Genomic DNA, 21,869 nt, shown 5'->3' with positions numbered 1-21,869 from the left:
GTTGGGTCAAAGATCAACCTGATCTCATGTAACCTTACTTTGCACTTTGGAAGATATACCTTTTTAATGACAATTATTTATTCCTGCTTTCCTGAAACCTTTTTTTTTTTTTCCTATTAAGGTTATAAAATTAAGCCCCTCCCCCCTTCTCAGTCTTGAACGTCCTTTCTAATTTTAAGTTATTGTAAGGTAATAATTGAAGTTATTGTAAGATAAAGACCACAACTACTTCTGCATATTGCTTAATGTTAAATAGTTTTTAAGATTTTTGATGCTTTCTTATAGGCCTCTTCTCAGGATATCACAAAATAAAGTTCTGTAAGTCTTCCCTTCTTTGTCTAATTTACCTCCCTGGGAGCCCCCTTGCTAGCTTTAATTTTATACAACATGTTGTAAACTATAAATAATACATCTTGGAACATATGGAAAGTGTCGCCTGCTATATATCCTGACTGTACTTGCTTTCAACTTAAAGACTGAATAAAGTTAATCTCCTGTGTAAAAAGGCATTTGGCCTTTTGTGTGTGTTTTATTAGTTAAAACCCAGTATGGAACAACACACGAAATTCTTCTTGTTGTGAACAGAGCACATAAAAGGGTTTACAAGGTGTGGTTTGAAGAGAGGAAGCTGTGGAGCAAATGCTGGTGGAAAGGAGGGGAAGGAAGGAAAGCACTTCCTGAGAGGATACTCCTCCTGTTTCGGCTACATCCTTTTTTTCAAACTCTTCCTGTCTATCTTAGCCAATAATTGAGAGTAAATTATTTGTCTTAATTTTCCCCATTCATTTTTAAAGTATCTTTTCTCTCCTTCCTGAAACTACTCTAAGAACCAAATCTACTATTAATTTAAAATGACTTAACAACTTTATTCCATTTAATCTTCTGATAAATATTCTGCAATTTTTGCAAAATACATACTGGGTGAGAATCACTTCTATGCTAGCTTTTTAAGTATTCTGTGATCACCAAGATAACCAAGTATGATAGAATTAACAAGAGTCTGAAGTCATAAACACTGTGGTGGGGTCACAGGTTGGTCACTATTGAGTCTGGGATTCCTTATGTATAAAACAGAGATGATGTGAAAACAAACTTGATACACAAGTGTTAGTTGTCACAACTGAATACAAGGGGCATCTCAAGTTTTATAAGGTACAATTCTTTTTCCAAATAAACCATGTGCTACAATATTTCCTTTGTCAGATAAATTAGTAAATTCTAAGATTTGTAATTTCTACATGCTGAATTAGTCAAATGAGTTTGTATTGTGAGGTAGAGTTTTTTTTTTTTAATTTTATGGATACTGTGATGGTTAATTTTATGTGTCAACTTGGCTAGGTCATGGTACTCAAACATTTGGTCAAACACTAGTCTATGTTGCTGTAAAGGTATTAATATTTTTTAAATGATGGCCTGGCGCACTGGCTCACACCTATAATCCTAACACTCTGGGAGGCTGAGGCAGTGTTAGAGGCAAGGACCCTCAAAGACCCTCAACTCCCCTATGACTCGTCCTACACACGGACTTCGCCCTGGAAAATTCCAGCTATAGCTCCGAGAAGAATGCAGTCCATGACGTGCTGACCACGGGATGCTCCAGGGAGTGCTGACTGCAATTGTTCCCGACCACCTGCCAGGTTGGAGATGAGTAACCAGTCAAAAACAGGATACCGATAAGACGCTGATTGGGGCTGATTAACCCAGACCCAAGCTTCATCGTCAACACTCTATTTTTTTTGCCTCTACTTCCTTGTTTTTGTATGCTTATAAAACCTACTAAGAATCTAAGTAAAGCAGACCTTGACAATCATTCGCTTGGTCTCGTTTCTTTCTCTCGCTCATCTCTTTCAGGCACGGTCCCCCTCGCCCCCCGCGAGTAACAGAAGGTCCCGAGGGTCGGGACAAGGCAGGAGGATTGTTCAAGGTCAGGAGTTCAAAACCAGCCTGAGCAAGAGCGAGACCCTTTCTCTACTAAAAATAGAAAGAAATTAATTGGACAACTAAAAATATATATAAAAAATTAGCTGGGCATGGTGGCACATGCCTGTAGTCCCAGCTACCCAGGAGGCTGAGGCAGAAGGATTGCTTGAGCCCGGAAATTTGAGGTTGCTGTGAGCTAGGCTGATGCCATGGCACTCACTCTAGCCTGGGCAACAGAGTGAGACTCTGTCTCAAAAAAAAAAAAAAAAAAAATATATATATATATATATATATTTTTTTTTTTTTTTAAATGAGATTAACATTTAAGTCAGTAGACTGAGTAAAAGAATTCTACCTGCAGGATGCCTTTGGACTAGAAACACCTGTGTATGGGCCCACCTTGCAGATTTTGAGCTTGCCAGCCTCCACAATTACAAGAGCCAATTCCTTGAAAAAAATCTCTGTATGAATCTTACTGGTTCTATTTCCTTGGAGAACCCTGCCTAATCCAGATACCTACTGTTGACTCCCAGCACTGCTACAATCTATTATAGGCCTCAAATTTAGAGTAACTTAAATTAGGCCTAGCATTGCTGAGGGGGAAATCCTCACAGATATCCCAACCTATTTCCTATTAGTTTGAGACAGCATCATGTCAAAACACATTAGAACTCAGCCAGACACTCTAACCTGGCTTCATCAACTCTGATCCTTACACATCTTCCCCAAATCTCAGCATTAAACAATGATTGGAAGAGAAAAATTTTTCTTCCAAGACTGATGTGCACAAACATCTGTTCCTGTTCTTCAACCTCCCTTCTTTATTCACAGCCTTCTCTCTTTTTATAAGTATTCCCCAAAGGTATAAGTTAAAAACATAAAAAACTGTGATTGTCCTATGGGACTTAAGGTTAAAAGTCAGCTTGAAAAATCTGCAAGGCTACGAAAAATGTAGTAAGGTTTCAAGAAATATTGTCTTGAGTAAAAGTAACACCCTGAGTATTCCAGGTGAATAATGAGGATGGTTTGAACTAAGGACGTTGTAGGGGTTTTAAGTGGAAGGGTCAGATTCAGGATATATTTTGGAAAGGGCCAAAAGGACTTACCAATGTATTGGATGTAAGAAGTAAAGAAGGGAACCAAGAATTAAAAAAAAACCAAAAAACTGTTCTGAGACAACCAAATGAATTATTCAATAACCTAGAGGAAATCCCAGGAAATCCCAGTATAAATAATACTCAGATAATCCAAACATTAGTTTGGTAATTTGGTAACAGTGAATTCATTTTATTAAAAGCAAGTATTATTTCCCTTAAATTAATTGTTATGTTATCCCACTTGGATACAGTCATTGTGCAGAAACATAACACTGTTACTGTACAAAGAAGGTAATCAATGAATATTTTTGAATGAGAAAAATTGGTGCTAATTTGATTTGCACATAATGCCAAAACACCATGCTTTCCTTTTTCTTTCTCCTTTCTCTTAATCTAGAATTGTTGAGTAAACAAACAGTGAGCATGGTGATTTTCCTGCTTTTGTTGAGCACAGTTCTTTAGTAACCTACACTTACCAACAATTATCAATCCTGTGCTTTGAAATTTCAATCCAAAGTATTATTGTATAAAAATAAATTTAAAAAACATTACCAAAGCCAGACCATAAGGAGAGTGTTTCAAGGCTAGAATATTGATGGGTAGGTAAAAGGACAGAATGTTTTCCAGGGAACAAAGAATCAGCTTCTGACATGATTTTAGTTTCATGAATCTCTTTTTTAAGAACAGTGAACACTTAAAGGGAGACTAAAACATTGAAACAAATGCTGCAGTTCATATATTCATTGTGTTCTTTTGAATTTTTATTTAAATTTCTAACCTCTTCAGCTCATTACCAGTATGTACCTCATAATAAATATGAAAATATAACCCCGTTTTAAATGCTATCCAGAAACACTTTAATATACATCATACATCATAACGAAGTAACACAAAGAAACTTCTTTAAACATAGGATTTCTCTCTAAAGCTTAAATGTGAGGCAGACAGACGTCTGACTTTAAAACAGATGGAACCCCAGAACATTTCCAGGATACATAAATCTGAATTTTGTGTTTTATTTTATGCCTGAGACAGCTTAACCAACCAAATTGATGGCTAGGGTTTCTGTACTTACTGGTTTTCCTAGCTTCCCTTTCTAACATCCAAATTTAACAACTCAGTATTTCTTTCATAGTTCTATGGATGACCATTCCAGAATGTAGATGATTTTTATAATTTGATCTGTGATTTATAATCTTAAGTGTGTGCACCTATTGTTCACTATTTAATCAAGACATAGTAAGAAATAATATCAATTCATGGAATCCAACGTATGTACTCTGACTAAAAAACACACAAATTGCCATTAATAAAATTAGTTTATTTTATATTAAAGTTTTCAAAAACACACTTGTAAAATTACCCACATACTGGGTTTAAAGATAGCCTTTACAAAGATGTTGCAAAATTGTTTTCTTTTAACTACTAAAGTACATAGGTTTAAAAGCTGTTAAAAGACAGAATATGAAGTCATGGTCATTGTTTAAAAAAGTTAATGTACATTAAATCTGCAGAATACTACTACAATATTAAGTCTTAAAAACATTTAGGGGAAACAGCTATACTTTCAGAAAGCTTTAATCTTAAATGATGTTTACTAAGATAGACACTGCATACCACAATAACAACGATCTCAAAATTTACCAAATTGCTTCACAGATCAATCAATCTACAGAGGAGAAAACACAGAAAATTGCTTTTAAATACATACTAATTCTTTCATTTTCCTGATAAAGATAAATCCAATGAAAATTTAGTTCATTACAATTAAAAATACAAATTATTCAATTTAATATAAGATAGCATTATGTATTTTTTAACATAAAATTTCAAGCATTTTCGGAAAGCACAGATTGTGTTATTCCAAAAAAAAAAAAAAAATAGAGAGAGAAAACATTTATCTAACCAATGTTTTACAGAATTTTGGAATATTTACATACTTTATAACACTGTAGAAATCTTTGGTGGTGACATATGGACTAAGATCCCTGAAAACACTTTAATAATTTTGTTCTATCAATCAGTGTAGTCAAGTATTTATAATTAGTAATGCTGGCAGTATAATTTTTTAGCCAAATACACATACATATAGTGAAATATGTGAAGGGGATCTTATGCAGGACCTAGATAGATTTACATAATTAATTACTTAGCAATAAGGCGTATTTCTGGGTTCTTTTTATACCAAAAAAATATGGTAAACTAAAGAATAGATTAATTCTTACTCCTAAACAAACTCTGGAAATAGATACATATTAATGAAAAAACTGAATGAATGTATAGTAAAATAAAACACCAGCTACAATTTCTGAATAAACTTGAACAGCTACCAAAAAAGTGCCCTAAATAGGTTTGTGCATCTAATGCAGTGCCCTATGTGTGCCCGGGGAAAAGTCAAGGCACTGTGGTCTATAGATAAATTTACCTCTTTTAAAGCCAGTAGGCTTAAAATCGGAGAAATAAACAAAAAAAAAAGGCCTGCTCCATCATAAACAAAAATGTATAAGCTTATTAGACCAGGTTCAAAGAAAAGGGCATGCTAAAACACATGTAAGGGAAAAGAACCAAAATTTTAAAAATATAAAAGGAGAGAAAAGAAATGATAGAAGGGAAGGTGAGGGTGAGTGAGTGAGTGAGTGAGTGAGTGAGTGAGTGAAAAAAAAAAATAAAAAAAAAAAAAAAAAAAAAAAAAGAAATGATAGAAGGACAAAATGATATCAAGGATGTAAAAAGGATGTAACAGAAGGAATATATCAGAGGAAGCACTGTGAATGAGAAGGAGTATAATTAAACAGAAGGATTTGCACTACTTCTTTGAGGCTGGTGGTGTCTTCTTGGATGAAGCATTTTGATTCTAAAAGCATAAAGGGAAAAAAAAATTCCTACAACTAAAAACAGCATATGAGTTTACTAAGGAATAGGTTTAATACTGAGATTAGACTTGAAAAAAATAAAATGGTGTAATTCAACCCTCTCAGATAATGTTCTTGATACACAGTCACTTAAATGATCTTTGTAGGCAATTTGAGATGACATTGCCTTTGTGTAGGAAAGACAAGCATGGTGCAGCATTTATATTGAGTAGTACCAGGCAATATAAATAAAACTCTCTTCCAAGAATTGACAATTAGAATTCATAGCAATTTTGAATAGAAATTAAAGAGTCCTTCTAGAAACCAAGAGGCTAAAAATTAGTCAAGGTAAAGTACATAGAGTTATTTGTAGAGTTAAACACTAGGAGAAAAAAAAAAAACCAAATGAATTTTTACTTGGTGCTATATATCCAGAGTGTGAAATAATCTAGAAAATATTTTAAGGCTAGTATCAGGAGACAATGTATGAATTATAACAAGGTACTCCTGAGTAAACATTCTGTTCTGCACTGATACTCTGAAGAGGCCCTGAATTAACATTACCAGCTGGCTTCATTTCTTAAAAGGCAGAAAGGTCAAAGATCTCCCAAATCTCTCTCACTGTTTTTTCTTTTGGAGAAAAAAGTAGAGCAGTCAAGTAAATGATCAGAACAAACATAATAAGTACAAATTTGATTACTGATCACTAAAGCCATCACCAAAAATATATTGACTTGGGGTTCATAATGCATAGTTATCAGTGAAAGCTAAAACAGTCTCAGAGTTCAGTAACTCAAAATCTTTTTGATTAAAAAAATGATATTTTTCTAATAGCTTCTTATATGTAGGATTAATGATGTCTGTATTTTGCATAGGACCAGGAAACTATCTCAGCCAGAAGCGATTCAAATGATCTTAGTCAATGCCAGATTTATAAATCAGCAGCACATGTCAAAGCCAAGCTTGTGAATGGATTGACTGTTGAATAATTTTATGAATTAGAAGGGACCTAAGTGCTACATTGGTCTCTGACATGTATTTTATAAAAGCTAATGGCTGAAAATGTAACCAGTGTTGACAAAAACAGGCTAACTTCAACTACTTTACACAGCTAAATCTGGAAAACTGGTTAATGCTTAAAATAACTTCTTTTTTGTTAAGATAATTAAAACTAGTTAAAAACTGTCCAATTAGCTATATTTTTATATTACTAAAATCCAAGGAATTTAATAAATGAAACCCACAGGAAAAGAGATGATATAATTCAAAGCATAAATTTGACATGTCAGAAAATGACAAACAACAATGTAGTGTCAGTAAAACTTAAATATACAGTTGTAAAATAAGTAAACAATTTTCAAGTGTGCAAAACTAGTCAGGAATAAAAGTGCTATGTGGATACCTGCTTTTCAAATATTTGTTTCAAAAACTTTCAGTTGATGGTGGAAAAACTGGAAAGTATTCTAAAAGTAAAAACTTAAAGCATATGTAAAACAAACTTTGTTCTCTTCATTATGTCCTTGTTATATCACTGCCGGATCAGAGGCCTATTTAATTACTCTCCTCATGTGATAGCTATGACATAAATGGAGGTAAATACAACACCACAAAGACTGATTTATCCTGAACCATAAAAACACTCTTTTCAAGTATACTGTGGGTTTGAGTTTCATCTTATTTCTCAGGCACTCAATGTTATTGATGAATTTGAAAACAGATACCATGATCTGATATATATATTAACATACCTTGCATAACTACCTTTCACAGTCAATATTTAGAAGAAATTGGTAAAGAAATAAAAATGATTTAAATTCATGAAAGTAGATCCTATCACTGCCATAATTTAAAGAATTATTTTAATGTGTAAATCCCAAATATATCATGTCAGAAAATGAAGTCAATGTAGTCACAAAATTTGTCTTGGGATTTGTGAAGTGTAGATGACTAAAAGTACACTTGTGGTCTCTTCTTCACTTTATATTTTAATGACCCATACCGCACCTGAAGAGAGAAATGTATTAAGAATTAGATGATTACTTTTTAAAATTAGATAGGATTTCACTGTTCATGATTATAGAAATTTTTAAAGACTTTCTGACATAAAAATTCAATTATCCTAATAATTATACACTGTGTGTATGAGACATAAAATTTATGTAGTTGGTGCTATGTTGGATATAAGTTGCAGATGATTATTATTACTAATAACAAATAAAATCATTAATTTTTTTATTTATATTTTACTTAGTATAATGGCAATGAACATTGATCATAATGATCTGAGGTCATTCACTGTAATCCACTGCTTGCTGGGCACAAAGACAATATAATATGACATAATTTTTTATTACTTAATCTTCATGTAGGGCTGACTGAAAGCAAAACTATCCAGTTAATTTTGTTAGTTGCGTTTCTTGTTTATGCACAGGGCTGGCAATGGGTATTCATGATCACCATGTGACATGCTATGTGGGAACACCATTTTCTACTTAGAGTGGAAGACTAGGAATTTACCATTTTCAAAATTTCCTGCGACCCTAACACATCTGATTTGAATAAAGAACTTTCAATATGACTACTGCTCTATCATTCTAATCCTTCATTTATGGATCATTAATGCCCTAAAGGATCACACAGCAGGGAAGTCCCTTAATACTAATCATTAGGAAAACAAGTCTACACTGGACTAACCTCTTTGCGGCCTTTGATGGTTTTCACAGATTTCATGCTTTGCGACCTTCGAAGCCCTTTGTGTGTCACCATCTCGTCATCTGAAAATGGCCCATCCGCTTCTTCATCTGTTTTCTCATCTCCATCTTTCAGTGCAATTCCATAACCTAAACACATTGTCAAAAACAGCAGGTTTTGGTAAAGGGACTCCAGTCAGTATTGGCTCTAGACCCTGCCTGCCTGCAGTTCTCTGCATGGATCGCACCCTCTCATGGATTGCCTGGTTACCCCTGTCCCTTTCTCCTCTGGAATATGCTCCCTCCTCTTTATCATTAATCTTTGCTCCTTGTGCTGTTCTAGACGAAGTTCATAACTCACTTCTTCCAGGAAGTTTTCTTTTATATACTACTTTTATTTTTACTATGCCTTTTTCAGAATAATTAAAAATAATTATTTTTGAGTAGGTATAAATAATTTCTTTCATCTTACTCAAAAATTGGAGAATATAAATAGATATAATAGCAAAAAGTCTCTTCCCACCCTTTCTCCTTTTCATGAATTCTAAACAACCTGAGCATTTGTGTGTTTTAGTCTGTCATTTGTACATTTCAGCCTGTCATTTGTACCTTTTCTTTAAATTAGGAATTAAGAGATGTGTCACATATCTTCAGTCAAGACTGGGAATTGTAGGGTTAACTTAAGGAGTCAAGGAATTACCCAAAGGGGCTATCACTTTGGCCAAGATAAGTCCACTGGGGGCAGGGATGGGGATGTCAGACCAACTCTGTTGCAGCTGCTCAGATAGAAGCCAGCCAGACAGGCTGCCGTGATAGAAAGCACCACAGGCTACGATGACAGATTTTAGGCAAAGAAAATAGCCAGCATCAGGCAGGTCAGGGAGAGATCATGAGGGTGTGCTAACAGGCTGTTATGTGTAGCTATAAAGACATACTATGGTTACTGTCAGGAAGTCATAGTGGATCCTGAGGCTGGGACTCAGGTACCAGAACTCCTGGATCAGAGGTTCTCAAACTTCAGCACATATTAGAGTTATCTGGAGAACTTGTTAATACACAGTTCTCTGGGCACCCCCAGAGTTTCTGACTCAGCAGGCTTAGGGTGGGGCTGAGAATCTGCATTTCTAAAAAGTTCCCAGGTAATGCTAATTACCTGTTGGGGCCCACAATTTGTGAAGCACTGCCTGAGGATCCAGGAGTGGGAGCAGGACAGGGGCCCAAGGCTAAGGCCCCTTGAAGTTACTCGTTGTCCTTTAACAATGATAAGAAGCATAATAACGATAAGGATTTAAGAAATCTTCAAGTGAGAAAAAAATAGAAGGGTGTCCAGGCTCAGGAGGAGGCAAGGGATGGATTCCTTGCATGTGAAGAAAAATATACTGAAAGTTTTGTTAGTCTCCAGAACATGAATAATTTGAGGCTCACTAAGCAAACCACAAAGAGTTGTTAAAAAGCTTCTTACTCTCATAATAACATAAACACCTTTAACTGTATATTGGGCTAGTGTAATTTTATGCTGCTGGACTTCTAGGCTAAAAATTAGAAAGTATTTGGAAACAGAATCAGTTATTAGTTAGGCCAAGATCCTTTGTTTTCCAGCAGTGGTCCAAGGAAGTGTGCTTTGGGTTGAAGAGACGGCACTTGCAGAGGTGCCAGGGCAGTCCCATTGCCTGCAAGAACTGCACGGAGGCCAGTGTGGTTGGGAAGCAGGCAGGTCATTAGTACTGGGGAAATGCTCTGGACACAATATTAAGTAGGGAAAACAAATGTAAACAGGGAAACAAAAAAAAAAAAAAAAAAGGAAAAACACAAAAATGGAACTACTATTAATACATCTCCTGGAAGTGAGCTTTTAGGTGATTTCAAATTTCTTCATTTTTCCTTTTTAAATTTACCAAACTTTTATTTTAAAAAAATTGTATTTCTTCTAGAATTGAGGAAAATAAACCAGGTGTCAGGTTGTCATTTCTAAATTTTTTTTTTCTATTGCTGCTGCTTATATAATATTCCTGATCCCAATATGGTAAAATACAGAATAAGGAATCAAGGAAAGAGTCCAAAAGGATGCAACCGTGATCAAAAAGTTGTCTAGGGCCATAGATGTAGCATAAGATGACAGTTCAACAAACATAGTCCTTGCTATTTTAATTGTCTCTCGTTTTGCATCATTAGGAATTGGAATTTCAGTCAAAAGCTGGTTATACCACTTATTCTTCCCTTCTTTTCTAATTTCAGCTAAAAAAATCTTATTAGCTTTCTAATTACAGTTTCAGGAAAAGTGATGGATCGATTCATTGTTCTACAAGTATTTAAAAAATTCTATTATGTATAAGGCAGGGTGGGGGATACAAGGATGAAAAAGACATAGCTGTCTTTCCCTACCCTCAAAAAACTTAGAGTCCAATAGGGGAAACAGACCCTAATGGGCATTACAGTACCATAATAAATGCTGTAAATTGAAGATAAGAACAAGGTGATATGAGAGCATAGAGTAAGAGAACGAACTCCACCTGGGGGTGGGGTTGAGGGGGTGGATTATGAGAGAAGACCTTGTAGGAGGTGGTGGCTAAGCTAAATCCTTAAAGGCTCATGACTATATAGAGCTAGCACGACAGAGTGGGAGAACAAGGCCAGGAGTTAAGTGTTGCACGCTATCAAGTTTGCACTTCATCAGAGAGCAATAGGGTGGGGGCTGGGCAGAAGAGTATTGTAAGCAGAAGAGTAACATGGTTAGATTTGGGTTCTGCAAAAGATTCTTCTTGCACATTGGAGAATGAATCAGAAATGGATGAGACTGCTACTGGGTATATATCCAAAAGAAAGGAAATCAATACATCAAAAAGACATCTGTACCTCTATGTTTATTGCAGATTCACAATAGCCAAAATATGGAATCCACCTAAGTGCCCATCAACAGATGAATGGATAAAGAAAACGTGGTACATTTATACCACGGAATACTACTCAGCTATAAAAAAGAATGAAATCCCATCATTTGCAGCAACATGGTGGAATTGGAGGTCATTATGTTAAATGACATAAACCAAGCACAGAAAGACAAATATTGCATGTTCTCACTCATGTGGGAGCTAACAAAGTGGATCTCATGAAGAGAGAGTAGATTGGTGGTAACCAGAAGCCAGGAAAGGTAGGGGGTAGAATTGGATGAAAAGAAGTTGATTAATGGGTTCAAATTTATGGTTTGATGGAAGAAATAAGACCTACAGATCTGTAGGGTGATTACAGTTTATAATAAGCTATCGTATATTTCAAAATAGCTAGAAGAGAAGAATTTGAATGGTTCTAACATAAAGAAAAGACAAATATTTCAGGCAATAAAATATCCCTAGTACACTGATTTGTTTTTTCAAATTATATGAAAGTATTAAATTATCACATGTACCCCCAAAATATGTACATCTATTATGCAACAACAACAAAAAAGAAAGAAAGAAAGAAATGGATGAGACTAAAAGCTAGGAGTCTAAATGGGGAGGTTACTGTCCTATATATATAGCAGGTCAGAAATGACAGAGTCCAAGGAGTGAGGACAGAGAAAGTAGCCAAATTTAGGATTTATTAGGAGATAAAATAGATAAGTTTAATTTAGCAATTTATGAAACCAATCCCTGCATCAAGGAGAGAAGATGCTAGAGTCAAGTCAAATATTTTCATTATATTTAACTTAAACCTAAAAATGAGCATCTTAATTGTTTTTCAAAATGAAGAATATTATTGAATTATTTCTGATTTTAAGAGTAAAAGATTAATTTTTTTAAAGGTCACTAAAAATCCCACTACTCAGAGCTAAACACTGTTAATACTGTTAACATTTTAGTAATATCCTTCCAGATGTTCCTGTATATATATATTAATACATTTAAAAAATTATATATATTAATCCATTTCATCATCTGCTTATTGTGTCTCTATAGTATAGGACTATAACACACATACTGTTTTGTTACTGGCTTTCTTCTCCACAACCTGGATATGTTTTCATATCAGTGACATTATTATTTTTCACAGCTAATAAACCAGCTTTTTTACTTAATCATTTCTCTTAGGCATCTGATTTGTTTCAATTCTTGCTATTAAAAACAATGCGATGAACATTCTTGCACATACATCTTTGAACATTTGTCTAATTATTTCCTTATGACATATTTCTAGAAGTTTCTTGCTGAGTTAAAGGGATTATCATCTAAAAGGATAATTACATTTCAAACTCATAAAAGGTACATAAGAGTGTTTGCCTCTCAAGAGTGCTTGCTGTGGTGGTTTTAAGACATGTCCACGAATTTTCTGACATTCTTCTTTCCTTCCCTTAAATCTCACAGGTCTTTGTACCTTCCTTAACAAATTGCCACAAAAAAAGTTGACCAAAGTGATGCTACAGTAGGACTTCTGCCAGTTTCTCTTGGGACACTGGCTCTAGAAGCCTTCAGTTGCCAGGTAAGAACTCCAACTATCCTCAGAGACCACGGAGAGAAACCATAGAGGGAGATACCTGAGAGGCCCCAACCATTCTAGACACCAGCTGTCTGAGTCTTCCCAGCTGGCACCAGACATGTGAGCTCTTCTTTGAGATTATGACTCCAGCACCAGCTGCTGTCTGACCCCAGCTGCATGAGACCCCTGAGCAAGAACTGCTTTGTTGAATCTAATCACCCCCAGATTCATAAGCAAAATAAATGACTGTGATTGTTTTAAGCCACTGTTTTTTTTTTTTGTTTTTTTTTTTGCTGGGGGTTTGTTATGCAGCAAAAGATAACTGGAATAGTTACTAACACAGAGCACTATTAATTAAAAAAATTTTTTTTTACCAATCTGGTGAGCAAAAATTACTGTTATTACTCTTTTAATTTACTATTTTTTGACTACCTGAGGGTGAAAATCTTTTTCATGTAGTTCTTGTCAGTTGTACTCTTTGGTAGAATTGATAATAATTGGTTTGTAAGGGTTCCTGGATTGTTGAAAATCTGAACCCCTTCCCTATAACATATAATGTGAATATTTCCAACAGTATGTAGTTTGTCTTCTTTATGGTGTATTTTCCCCCTTATATGGTAGTCTGAAATTTTGTTTTTTATGTAGAAAATCTTGAACTTTTCCATTATGTTTTCCAGTTTTGATGTCATGCTTAAAAAATGTTTATCTATCCTAAGAATATAAAGGGATTTCCTATTATATAGTTTAATTTCTTACATTTAAATCTTTATCTTATAAAAATTCATTTTGATCTAAGATTTAAGGCAAAGGTCTAACTTTATTCTCTACCCCACCTTCTAACACCTTCTAACAGTTATTTATACTGTTAGTATAAATAATTTGAAAGGTCATCTTTCTCACTTGATATATTTCCATGTATATCTGGACTTCTGTCTATCTAGACTATTATTATTTTTTCTTCACCTGCTCTAGTCCTAGAACCATACTATTTTGTTAACAATATTGTCAAGAAAGTTTTGCTTATATTTTTCCTTTAGGGAAGAAATGCTCTGAATATGTACCACTCTGTAGAAAACTTGGAACTTAGGCACAGTAATGCATATTAAAATTTTAATTTCATAACTGAACAAGTACCTTTCTTATACTGCTACCACTTACTTCATTTTTTTTTCTTAAGACAGGGTCTCGCTCTATCTCCCAGGCTAGGGTGCAGTGGTGTGATAATAGCTCACTGCAACCTCCAGCTCCAGGGGTCAAGTGATCCTCCTGCCTCAGCCTCTTGAGTAGCTAGGACTATAGCCGTGCATCACTACATCCAGCTAATTTAAAAAATTTTTTTTTAGAGATGGGGTCTTGCCGTGTTACCTAGGCTGGTCTCAAATCATCTGCCCACCTCAGCTCCCAAAGTGCTGGGATTATAGGTGTGAGCCACTCACTGTACCTGGCCATTACTTCATATTTTTATAAATCCTAACATTTTAATTTCATGGTTTGAAATTTAACAAAAGAACTAAATAGCACCTCAATATCTTATACATATCATTTTAAATTTAATAGGTGAATATCATAAAAATAGTGTTATAGATTTTCATATATATAAACTTGTTTTCATTTATATAAGTGGAGTATAATTCTTAACTAATTCTAAAGTATAATTATGAAAAAACTATTGATAAAGGACTCAGATATGTGGCTTAAATCAGCTAAAAATATATGTCAGACCCCTTAATCAAAATTGATATACTACTAATTTTTAATGCATATTAAGTAATACCTATATTAAGAAATACTTTTATGTTATTAATGTATTCATAAGGCTGATGGGTCAAACTTCAATGGTTCTTCTCTCTTAAAAGTGTTTATACCTTAATGGCCAATGCTCGATTACCACCTCTGAGATAATAGTCTACTTTTTGTAAAGTTATTCATTCTTGGGAGAACATAGAATAAAGTTCATTATTTTTCATTTTTAAGGATGGCCTGTTATTTCATTTTTCAAACTGGTTTTAATTATAAAGGATGATTTTCAATCTCCCTTAAAAACAAATTTCTACTTTTTGAAAAGAAGATCAAATAGCCTTGCACCTTACAGACTTAACACATGAAAGAGGAATGTTCTGAAGATCTTAGTTCTCAGCCTTGCCTTGAATTAAAACTTTCTCATATGTGATAAAACGATTAAGGAATTGTCTCATTTATGTGTCTGTTTCTAAGGTCATGACAGTTTATTAAAGTCTTAGAATATATTAACTATGACCTGCTCCTAATTTATATTAAAATATGCCTGCAAGTTAGCTCTTGAACTAGAATATGGCATTTTGACACATTTTCCACTGGAGTGATCCTATTGTGAAACTGAGTCATCTTTCATCATCCGCTTAAAACTTATTATCTGTGAGTCAATATCCTTATTTGTCCACAGCACTTATGGTAAAGAGTGTTCAACTATAAAACCCCTCAGGTGTCAGTACACAGTTTGAGCAGAAAGAGTATCGATCACAGGTCAGAACTAGTGCTGGTGCTGAGGAGGTGGTGGTAACCACACCTACAGCTTCTAAAAATCCATGGCAGCTCAAGAGGCCACTGCTACTCTGTTAGCCAGATGATCTCCAGGGTTGGCAAAAGCCAAGTACTAATCTGGTTTAGAGAAAATTTAGAGAAAAAGAACTATAGTTAAATGTAAAATTCAAAAGTATAAGCGTAAGAGTAAATTTTTTTCTATCCAAATTGAGATAGTTACCATGTATTATTTTAGTACCTATCTTGACCCCAAAGCCCAATTATGGAAGAACCATATATTAAAACAAAAAGCACACCTGCTGATTCACCGGGGGCTGGTTTACTTTTCCTTTTTCCTTCTGGTAGAGGCTGATGTGGTCTTTGTCCCACTGGCTCATCACCTTGGATGGCTGTTAAATCATGCATACTGAAACTTCTTAAGCGCTCAGTGATTGCTCCTTGGCTCTGTTTAACAGAGAAGTGATAGATTCAAGAAAAAAAAAATACTTTAAAATATTTAGTATGCTTACATTTAATTATCCCTATTTTGTTATGAAACTTTCAGAAAAGTTGAAAGAATTCTACAATGAACATTTATATATTGTGTACATCTTGCTATATTTGCTTTATCACATATCTACCATCTATCCATCCATCAATCCATTTTCTTTTTTTAAGCATTTCAAAATAAGTTGTAGAGCTGGGCATAGTGGTGTGACTCAGCTACTTGGGAGGCTGAGCCCAGGAGTTTGAGATCAGCCTGGGCAAGATAGCAAGACACTCTTGTCTCAAAAAAAAAAATTATTAAAAACCAAACCAACTTGTAGACATCAGTACATTTCACCCCAAATATTTCAGCATTATATTTAATTTTAAAATATAAAAATTACCCTCAGAGACAGCATACACAATTTTGTTCTCTCCTAAAACTAGCACTTTGGGGCTTAAAGCTTGTGATTTAGGACAACTTTATAAAGCAAAAGAGACACTGTTTTAAAGCCAACTCAAGACTGGTAATGGCTTTATCTAGAACAAGACAGAAAAATTTAAGAGCTAAAGAATCTTAGATATGAAATGATACTCAGTTTGTGAATTTACTATCTGGCAAGACATATCTACTACTATACAATCTAATTTTAAGTCCTTTTTCCCTAACAATATGGCAGACACTGGGCACAGGTGAGTATTTAAATTAAAATTAAAATTAAATAAAAGTAAAAATTCAGTTCCTTAATGCACTAGTCACATTTCAAACATTCAATCGCTACAGGTGGCCAGTAGCTACTGTATTGGACAGTGCAGAAAGTTCTATGATTTTCATCATTGCATAACCCTGAAAGAGACATTTTCTGAACTTTTCAGATAAAGTACATCCCCCCCAAGTATAAAGCTTTGTAAAAAGAGAAAAAAATATTTTCTAAATTTACCCACTTTAAATGTGCATAGCATATAGATGACTCATTTCTTATTTATAGCTAGATTAAAAATATTCTTCTAAAGGTTTTTTCTATACTTATTATTTCTTCTTTTCACACATAGGAATTTGTGATTGCCTCTAGTTATAACATTACCATAGAAACTCATCCATAATGGTTCCTCTCTAAATTTCAAAGTCAAAGGTGCTGCAGACAATTAGGCATTATTGTTAACTTGTATATTACACTGAAGAAAAAGCTCTTGATTCATTAGTCACAGTTCAGTACTCTTGGGTTAGTGATATCATATTTTGTCAAAACCAAATGCCATTTCCATACCCCATTTGAGCTTAGCATTGCTATATTTTTTCAATTGTGACAAGGAATTATTAAAGCGTATATATTCTCAATAAAAATAATTGGATTTCACACATATTTAAAACATTCTTGGCATGGTTAATTTATTATACTTGCTTCCTCTTTATCAGATATCATTTACTTATTAAACAGATGGTTGAAGAAGAGTTCAGAGATACACTGCAAGGAAGTGACCAGTGTTCATGTGAAACAGATGCCTTGTTTTCTTAGAACTGTCATTTTCTTTATTCCACTTTTGCATTTCTGTGCCCTCTCTCAGCAAGTCTTTTTTTTTTTTTTTTTTTTTGAGACAGAGTCTAACTTTATTGCCCAGGCTAGAATGAGTGCAGTGGTGTCAGCCTAGCTCACAGCAACTTCAAACTCCTTGGCTCAAGCAATCCTGCTGCCTCACCCTCCCAAGTAGCTGGGACTATAGGCATGCACCACCATGCCCAGCTAATTTTTTTTTCCTATATATATTAGTTGGCCAATTAATTTATTTCTATTTATAGTAGAGACGGGGTGTCGCTCTTGCTCAGGCTGGTTTCGAACTCCTGACCTCGAGCAATCTGCCCACCTTGGCTTCCCAGAGTGCTAGGATGTCAGGCATGAGCCACCGCGCCCGGCCTCTCAGCAAGTCTTGGTCTTTTACCTACTACCACACAGATGACAAATGGCACACACGTTCATGATATCCTTTACCCGACTCACATGTAATTTCCAAGGCTGGCTGTAATTTTCAAACCCTCACCCTCAAGAAAGTACATTTTGGAATACAAATGAGTTAAAGTGTCATTGAATCAGTCTAGCTTTATAATTATATCATCCACAAACTTTGGTGCCTTTAACAAGTATGATCAAATTTCTTAGGCCATACCACACAAAGGAACTCACACACCCTCTATGGTAGTGCTATCTATATTTTGCCTTCAGAGCAAGATTTTAAGATGCTCGAAGAGGGGACACATCTCAGGCTTCTTCTATTTTCCTAGTACATCTGGTTTGGTACTGAAGTCAATGCTCTTTTTATGCTCCTTCTTACTCTTTCTTTTTCCTTTCTTTCCTTTTTCCTTCCTTTCTTCCCTTCTTTCAGACAGAGTCTTGCTCTATTGTCCCAGCTAGAGTGCAGGGGTGTCATCATAGCTCACTGTAGCCTCAAACTCCTGGGCTCAAGCGATCCTCCCGCCTCAGCTTCCTGAGGAACTGGGACTGCAGGTGTGCACCACCATGCCCAGCTAATTTTTCTACTTTTTCTAGAGATGGGGTCTCGCTCTTGCTCAGGCTGGTCTCGAAATCCTGAGCTCAAACAATCCTTTCTCCTCAGCCTCCCAAAGTGCTAGGATTCAGGCATGAGCCACTGCACCTGGCCCCTCTCTTACTCCTGACTGCTAAAGAGTTCTCCATAGATAGCAGCGTGTTTGATTGCAAACATTGTAGTTTGTATGCAAAGGTACAGCAGCAAACTACAGGTATGATTATGGTATCACTACACCATCCACCAAGAGTTTGCTTCAGGTTTAGATGAACACACTGACTGCCAAACTAGAATAAATTTTTTTCCCATGGAGCCACACTGTTTTATTAAGAAAACAGAATAAAAACTTTGAAAATAAAATGATAGTTTCAAATTTAATGAAAAATTTGTTATTTTTTATTGTTTTCTTTGCATGAGTTATATGCAACTCACATGAAGCTAGAATCAATTTTGACACTGCACGCCACTTGCGTTGTCTGTGACTCACGACATAACTTATTGAATTTGTTTTGGAAAACTGAGTCTTCACATACGTCACGAGGCCCTGGGCTCAAAATTAGCATGAGTTAAATACAACTCACATGGCAGTTAATTTGTTAAACGTGGGCAAGGCCCAATCCTGACATATCTGGGTAATCTATTTACAATCTGGATTTTAATTGAACTCTTGAGTAATCAACTATTATTATCAATATCCAAATTTTTTTTTTTTTTTTTTTTTTTGAGATAGAGTCTCACTTTGTTACCCAGGCGAGAGTGAGTGCTGTGGCGTCAGCCTAGCTCACAGCAACCTCAAACTCCTGGGCTCAAGCAATCCTTCTGCCTCAGCCTCCCAAGTAGCTGGGACTACAGGCATGAGCCACCATGCCTGGCTAATTTTTTTCTATATATATTAGTTGGCCAATTAATTTCTTTCTATTTATAGTAGAGACGGGGTCTCACTCTTGCTCAGGCTGGTTTTGAACTCCTGACCTAGAGCAATCTGCCCGCCTCGGCTTCCCAGAGTGCTAGGATTACAGGCGTGATCCACTGCACCTGGCTAATACCCAAATATTATTAATACCTTCAAGGCTCCCAAGAAGGCCAGGGACTATAGGGAAAAACAAAAAGGGAATATGAGCTCTCTTTGAGAACCCCCAACACTTTAACAGCCATTATCACCTTGGAAAATTAGATTTTCCACTATATATTTTTTATGGGCCCCGAATAACACTAGTAAGAAAAAAGAGAAATTAGTACAGTATAAGAACTTCAGAAACATTACATAAACTATAAGTATACAATGTAACCACTTTAAAAGTATAATTATAAAATATCCACTTGTAAGGGCCTACCTATTCCCTACAAGTTTTTATATCTTCAGCACAAAAAGTTCATTAGTAAAAGAACTATGCCATGCACAGTGGCTCATGCCTATAATCCCAGTACTTTGGAAGCTGAGGCAGGAGCATCACTTAAGGTCAAGAGTTCAAGACCAGCCTGGGCAACATAGTGAGACCTCTTTCTACAAAAAATAAAAAAATCAGCTAGGTATAGTGGCATGCACCTATAGTTCCAACTACTTATGAGGCTGAGCCAAGAGGATCCCTGGAGGGCAGGAGTACAAGGCTGCAGTGAGCTCTGATTGTGCCATTATACTCTAGCCTGGGTGACACAGCGAGACTCTATCTCAAAGAAAATAAATAAAGGAAAAGAATTATCTTTGTTGTATAATGTTAAGTGGAAATACCTACCCTCTACCTTAGAATTCAAAATCATATGCATAATATGGTTGCAAGTATGCTATATATTATAAGTAGATAGGGAAAAATATGTAAAAATAAAAACTATAATATTTAGGCAGAAGGGATGGGTGATTTTTTCTTTTTTTTTCAACAATGTCTTTAATATCATGAAATTAGTCATGGATGATTTAATGAAGCTTCAATACACTATAAGAATTTCTGATCCATTTCTCACTCATGTTTCCTGTATCTGGTCCTTTACTCCTACTGATAAGTGAAAAATGGTTTCTCTATTTTGAGGGCAGAAATAGGGCATGACAGTCACCTGTCAATAACAATGCTAAAAGGTATTGAAGTTTTGTTTAAATTAATAAAGTTTTGTTTATTTTCTTCTATTTGATTTATAACATATTAAGCCAAAAGTATAAGAAAAAAGAGGAAAGGTTCTAGTCTAGTCTGCTGTATGGAAACAGCACTCTTTGTCAATAAGGAAGAAGGGTTGGTAGTTACCACCCTCAAGGTAAAAATAAATCCAGCAAAACACATACTTTCATCGGTTAAAAAAAAAAAAGAGATAATTGGTAAAAATTAAAAAAAAAAAAATAAAAAGGTAATAATTAAGTGTCCCAGAACTTTAGATCCTATTCTCTGCAGAACTGTATATACACTGTGCATGTTAAAATTGATCCTGAAAATCAAAGAGAAAAGAAACAGAAAGATTATGATGAGAACGCAAAAGTCAAAGCAATTAAGTATTCTGTAGGATAATTGACATTGACATTGATCATCAGTAGCGGAAGTGTTCTTGAATCTTCTGAACTTAAAGCGACACAGAATTCTCAAGGTTTGGATTTTGATGGGCCCTAATGTTCATTTAAGAAACTGAGAACACTGTAGGGCCTGACAGGGCAGGAGGGCAGGTCCAGAGCTCTTATAATATACACAAGCTCTGGGAAGCATTCTTAGCCGAGAAGCAGCTCCCTGAACTGGCCCCACGCAGAGCTCACGGACATCCAAGGGCACTAGGACATCTGAATGCCTACTCAAGTATCTAAGTACATGGATGGCATCTATAAAAAGGGACCCTGCATGTACGACTAATTCTAACTTCTTTATATTCAAATAATTCTGCCTTTGTTTAAATACTTCATTTCTTGGTTAAACAATATGTTAAAATTACCATATCTTGTGTTAAATAACGGGAATTTATTTTGCTTATCAGCATCTCTGTAGAACACCTTCAATCTATCCTCTTCACATTTTTTATAAAGAATTTAAAAGCATATCAGTAATGCTTTATAATCTTATAAGCATCAAACATTCTTTTACAGAAAAATTCTTATTATACTTATTCAATAATGAATAGCCATTAAGCTCTATTTCTTTTTGATCCTTGACATGTTACATTATAATTGCAGATAAGGTTAGTTCCCAGTTTTAAGGAAAATCTCTTTTCCCTAGGGACATTCAACAATTAATCTGATCAACCCCAGAACGGAAACGACTGCATTTGCATTAGGTGAATAATATATTTTAGTGTTTTTAAGATTAAAGCAATGTATATTTATTGAAGGATATTTATAAAAGAAAAATTTAAAAAAATGATTT

General features: G+C 35.0%; 1 protein-coding gene across 1 annotated transcript in view; it reads right to left on the bottom strand.

The window, feature by feature from the left end:
- Positions 1-4,317: 4,317 nt before the first annotated feature.
- The window catches only part of REEP3 (receptor accessory protein 3), a 101,455-nt gene continuing 83,903 nt past the window's right edge, over positions 4,318-21,869 (bottom strand). Inside the window, exons 6-8 of the mRNA XM_012762736.2 lie at positions 15,828-15,975; positions 8,564-8,709; positions 4,318-7,873 (exon numbers count right to left, since the gene is read on the bottom strand). Of these exons, the coding sequence (XP_012618190.1) occupies positions 7,817-7,873; positions 8,564-8,709; positions 15,828-15,975 (351 nt within the window). The 3' untranslated portion in view covers positions 4,318-7,816. The remainder of the gene's footprint in view (positions 7,874-8,563; positions 8,710-15,827; positions 15,976-21,869) is intronic.

Source organism: Microcebus murinus, chromosome 14 (genome assembly GCF_040939455.1).
Source record: "Microcebus murinus isolate Inina chromosome 14, M.murinus_Inina_mat1.0, whole genome shotgun sequence".
NCBI lineage: Eukaryota > Metazoa > Chordata > Mammalia > Primates > Cheirogaleidae > Microcebus > Microcebus murinus.
This window is presented reverse-complemented; position numbering and strand designations above follow the sequence as displayed.